Source organism: Orycteropus afer, unplaced genomic scaffold (genome assembly GCF_000298275.1).
Source record: "Orycteropus afer afer isolate SDZICR_OR568_19922 unplaced genomic scaffold, OryAfe1.0 scaffold00037, whole genome shotgun sequence".
NCBI classification, from domain to species: Eukaryota; Metazoa; Chordata; class Mammalia; order Tubulidentata; family Orycteropodidae; genus Orycteropus; species Orycteropus afer.
The window spans coordinates 1,415,493-1,421,492 of NW_006921624.1; the positions used below are offsets into that span (position 1 = coordinate 1,415,493).

A 6,000-nucleotide genomic window follows, 5' to 3' on the forward strand; every position below is an offset into this window, starting at 1 on the left:
TCAGTTGTGGAATTGAACTTACTCCTGTGGCTTCCAGCCACATAAAGGACTGGCATTTGGGCATATGGGCTGATTGTTTACATCAGGTAGATGCACTCCTTGGAGAGATCAATCATAGGAGAATAGAAGGGCATCGTATGCACAGGGAAACTGCTGGGGGGGCAGGAGTACATGGGAGGGAAGGGCGCAGGGAAGAGGTAACTATGGAGAGGAAGTGGGAAGAGAGCTGTTAGTTACATTATGGGAAATTGCAGTCAATGTCATGAGATAAAATGTGTATGAACTTCTTTATGAAAAATGAATTTGCTGTGTAAACTTTCACCCAAACCACACATGCACACATACACAAAGTAAAGGCATTGTAGAATAACTTGGAGGGCTTTTTTAACCATATCACCCCCTTTTTCCATCCCCTATAGTGAGTTTTGTTTCATGTGACAATAGTCATATGACTCAGGTATGTGGGTATAAAGGTTTGAGAATCAGTGCTGTAATTAAAATCAGAGTTACCATACGGAAAATCTATCACCTCTCTGCAGTATTAAAGATACAGGAGATTAGGCCAAGCTTTGATCTGCATTAATAGATCTTTGTCTTTGCAGATCACAACTGTGTAAACTCTGCGTTACTTATGTCCTGAGTGAGAATCTTTATTTCTGTCCATCATATAGTTAAAATATTCAAACTAACAAGTATTTGGGGGGATCCAGGAGAGAACACAGGCTGTGCAAGCTATCTCAAAATTGAGGCAGCTAGGCCATTTAGGCTAGAGAAGAGAAGGCAAAAAGGAAAACATAAATATCTTTAGGTCTTTGAAGGGCTGTCTTACAGATGGTTAAAGAGGCCTAAATTTTAAGACCTATAGTAGAAATTATGAAATATACATACATTACACATTTCAGTTTAGTACAACCAGTAGAGTTGTCCCACAATGTAACTGGCTGCTTTGTGTAATGGTTAGATCCATTACTATAGGTATTTGGGTAGAGGTCCATTTACCTGTAAAATGAGGATGAGAATTGTACACCCATCTGAGATTGAATTATATACATGCACGTACGTAATATATATACACATATACATATACACATACACATTTTTGGTAATATTTCAGGAGATCATTTAAGTGTGATTTTTACCTTCATACTACCCCACATTGCCCTTGAGTTCTCTTTATGTATAAAACCATTCTCTGATATCTTATTTTCTCATTAATTATAGATCTTTTTTCCTGAACATTTACCGCAGCAAAACTTTCCTTTATCTAACACTGTAATTGATTAAGGTTATATTATACCTTTTTTTCCTACATACTCTTTCTGAGGGTGATTTTGGAACTTCTTGAGCAAAAGAGGAGAAGGATGACCAAAAATAGAAATGACTTACAGTTAGTCTAGCTCATATCTCATACCATATGCTTATTATTTTGGTTGTGTCTGTTCAGCTATGGTGATCTGCATGCAAAATTGAAATATTAGTTTGACTTATGCTACTGTTGACACCTTTAATGCTCTTTGAATGGCAAATGTGAGTAGTTTTTGGCTGTTTCTCTGTAGTATAGTTTTGGTTCTTCCATTTACCGTATGACTTTTCCCTTGCTTGGTTTCCTTAGTCCAGAGTTAAAAGAATGGATTTTCTCTTTCATGTGCTTTTTGAAATGCTTAGGGATAAAATGTTATTTTCATTTGAATTCTTTTAATGCACATGGGTGGGCAGAAACTTAGTAGTAGTATCTCTCTACTTAGAGACTGAATTTCACTACCGAAAAAGGCCCTGTGTAATTTTTTTATTCAATTACATATTTAATGCATAATACTATGTTAAATATAATTAAATATATAAATGGTTGATTATTTTGTGGAAGGCCCTTAAATTATGTTTACAATTATATGTTAAAAGAAGTAATGTATTCAAGTTTCCCTGTGGATGTCAGATAGCTTGTCCCAGAATGGTAGGGCTTCCTGGAATGATACCTGATGGCTGTCATCGGAGGAGGAGGTTACTTATTCATATTCATTTTTCACTGGTTGGTGATTGTGCAGAGATCCTTTCTCATTCATGCTTCCTCAAGTCTCTTTAAAAATCTGCATAATCCGTTACTTGTAAATCCTTGGCAAGTAGGTGTTTCTGTTGGGTAAGGTGTTCTATCCAAAACGCTATTTTTTTAGAACACATTCCCAGCTTTAATTATTCTACAGTAATGATCTGATAATTGCAAGAACAATCATTTACCCTTTATCACATTAAATGATGCTGTTTGAGAACTAAGCAGCAAACATTCATTTTTTGAGATTTTAATCTAATTGGGTGTTTTTGAAATCTTGGTGACTTTCAGAAACTCACAGAAGAAAAATATCAAGTGGAGCAATGTGTCAGTGAGGCATCTATTATAATTCGGAATACAAAAGAACCCACGCTGACTTTGAAGGTGATACTTACTTCCCCTTTAATTAGGGATGAATTGGAGAAAAAGGATGGAGGTACATGTATATATTTTTTTGTTTTGTTTCGCTCATTTATGACCTCTCTTGAATGCTATGTTAACTCTTCTTTATGGATTTAGGAAATAACTATCTTCATTTGTTTTATGCCACCCATAATATTTTAAATGGCTCTGTTTCTACAGAATCAGTATATTTTGCAATAATGTGTAAATTCAAAATATAAAACATGTTAATTCAAAATATGCTTATCATTTTAGTCTTAATTCTGTTTTAGTTTTCATACCATTTTGTTTTTCTATTTTACTTTATCTAGTATTGCCATAAATGTTGATATGAGCCCACCTATGTAGTTTGGTTTAATAAAAATTTCAAAATTTAGTGTGGTTCAAAACAATATTTTTTTCAAATTTACTCACTTACTGTTTTAAAATTACTCACTTGCACATTGCCCTTGAGTTCTGATAAGTGTATACTATAATAGTGTAAGATTTGTACTATTTACTTTCTTGTGTATAGATTTGTCTTAAAGAGTAAGAGATCTAGACTTAGTATTTATTTTAAATATTTTTCTTTTCTAGGAGGCTTTTGACCCTGTTAACATTTTGAGTAAAATATATGTAGGAATCAATGCTTTTAAATTTTTTCCTCCTGAAGTTAAAAAGAATTGTTATATTGCAATGTCATTTTTATAAAAGAGGTATCTATATGATTATCATTAGTTTTGAGAAGTAATGATGGAGCTGTGCTAGGCTTCTTTTTCTGATGTCTTTATCCTGTCAAGTTAACTTCTTTCTGCCTCTCAGTCCTATCCCTAGAAACTTGCCATGTGATACTCCTGTGTCAGACCTTTGACCAACTGACCATTCTCTGTCATGACAGTTTAGAGGCACTTTGGCCCATCTAGGCCAATGGAGATTCCCTGTTGCTATTTTTTCATCACTAGATTTCAACCAGTCCCATTGTTCACTCCCCTACCTGAAATACCGGTGCGGTAAGAAATATTGGTCAGTTTCTTAGTTTATTTCAAGTTGGTGATAAGGGTAGATAAAAATCATTTACCACTGAAGTTAGAATTTAGAGTTTTGTCTAAGACATGACTTACAGGATCACTTAAAGAAAAAGTGATAGATTCTTTTAAAAAATGCTTTTTGGTGTCAATAAAGCCAGCTATAGCACACCCAGCATACAAACCAGAGACATTTATAAGTCATATTTTAAAATCAAAGTGCGTTCAATTTATAGTTGGGTTTATGCTTGTACATTTTTTGCTGTATATATAATATGTATAGCATCTCTAAAGAACCAATCTTAAATGGCTTAATTTCTTTAACAGCTTTACAGTTCACCATTAACTGTAGAACTATAAAATGATTTCTGCAGTGTCAAGATAAATGTTAATTCTGGTAAGCTGTGTTCTACTTGACCCTCTAGTGTAAAATCAACTATTTCTAAATATAGTTATAAGTATAGGTACTATTAAAATTTATTTGAGTATGGAAAGATGAGAAAAAGCCTGAAGTTATTGCCAAAGGCTAGGTTAATTATACATTCACTTATAGCTATAGGCATTCCTTCCATTACTTCTATGAAAGAGTTAAGGGAACGTCAGGCTTCTTTTTTTCCTATGGTTTTGTGTGCCTACATGGGATTTTGTCATAGCTTTCAGTGATACTCTTAAGATTAGTCTGTTTCCTTTATAACTTTAATTTCTGTTCAGAGAAGCTGGAAACAGATTCTTGGTGTATTACATGCTTGCTAGAACACTCTTCATTACAGAATGGAATATGTAATTAAGTAGGAGAGTCATAGTGTCTCTTCAAGGTGTTTGGGTTGCTAAAGGATCCAGAGATCTTTTATGAGCTGTCTCACAAGCTGATGTTACCATTATCCTGTGGGCCAGGTAAGGTAAAAGAATCAGCTTGGATCTACTGTTTCATACAAGTTGCTTCCTCTCTTTTTGAATGGCAGAAAGATTTGCTTTGCCATTTATGTTATCCTTAACCTTGCAACCCTGTTGATTCTCATGTTATCTTTCATAGTTTGCTCATTTTGTCTAACCTGGGCTTTGTCAAAGATAATTTTTGTTCTATGCTAGCAGGCAGCTTGGAGAATCAAGCATAAATTGAGCAATTGAGACATGAGCTATACAATTCTATCAGATTTTTTTCTTTTTTTCTCTAGACCACTCCTCATTTCCTTAATGCATTTCACTGCATGAGGTAAAAGCACAAGATTCATTTAGGTTCCAAGGATTTCTAGAACTGGAACATAGGCTTTTTTTTTTTTTTCAGTCTCATTCATTTTCTTTCTCAAAGTTTAAAAACTAACCATCAAAACTTTTGTTCTTGGAGACCTTTTTGTATAGTATCTCAGGTTTCCTTCACACACCCCCAAACAAACAAACAAATAATTCACAAAATTTTGCATCTATTGCTTTCCTCTCTTTGCTTGTTCTGTATCTGGGTAAAAATCTATATAAGGAGAAAAAGCATGATTGAAAGCAGGTAGAACCAAAGGACTGGGACAGGTTAGGACATCAGATTTACCCATTCAGGGATGTTTCTGCAGAAGTGGATCTTTTGAAATTTTCATTTCAAATTATTCTTTACATTTTAAATTGCCAGAGTATGTAGTGAGTCTCTTTGACATTGTTTACTGTTTCATAAGTAAGATTCCTCTTAGGTGGTCAATTTTCTTTGCATACATTAATAGTTCAAGGCCCTGTAGAATAGCTATTTCTCCATTACTACCTCTGGTAGTGTAGTGCCTAAGACACTTGACTGCTAACCAGAAGGCTAGTGGTTAAAACCCACCAGCCACTCCTTAGAAGGAAGGTTAGGCAATCTACTTCCATAGTGATACTGCCTTGGAAGCTCAAGGAGGGGTTGCTATGAGTCAGGTCTGACTCAACGGCACGTAACAACAACAACACCTCTTTCCTGCTAAAGAAGGTATAGAAAAAACAGCACAGAGCTTGGTGCCTGGCGAGTGTGTGTTTGGTTCCTAACTTCATTAGTTACTATTACTGTAAACTTGGGCAGGCTGCTGCTTTGTGAAATGTGAATAATAAATACTCCAGAAAGTTGTTTGGAGGTGAAATTAGAGAATTTATGTAATTTGACTGCACTTCAGAGATTCACAGAGCACTCCCAACCTACTCAAATTGACACGAATTAGCAGAATAATGTGTTCATGACAGGTCTAAAGAACTGAACCTGAAGATGGTTAAACTCTGAAAAACCATTAAAGTATAGTATTGGAACCAGTGTTTTGTATTTACTGCAGTGCTCATAATCTGGTTTACTGTGTAGCTTATGATTCATTGAAGGTAGTTCTTTTTTTCACCCCTTTATTCCTAGCACCTAGCTATACTGCCTAATACATGGTGGGTAATTAAAAAGAAAGATCTGTTAAATGTATTTAGGTAGCAAGCATATTGTTTGATTTAAAAAAAAAAAAAAAGACAAGATGGCGGACTAGGCAGAAGGATTGCACAGACCCTCTTCAACAAAGAAAAGGGAAACCAATTAACACAGACACAGAAGATAATCTTGGA

General features: G+C 34.9%; 1 protein-coding gene across 1 annotated transcript in view; it reads left to right on the plus strand.

Moving 5' to 3' along the window:
* Positions 1-6,000, plus strand: part of LOC103193420 (spermatid perinuclear RNA binding protein) — an 83,538-nt gene that overhangs the window by 18,290 nt on the left and 59,248 nt on the right. Inside the window, exon 3 of the mRNA XM_007936622.2 lies at positions 2,336-2,480. Coding sequence (XP_007934813.2) covers positions 2,336-2,480 — 145 coding nt within the window. The remainder of the gene's footprint in view (positions 1-2,335; positions 2,481-6,000) is intronic.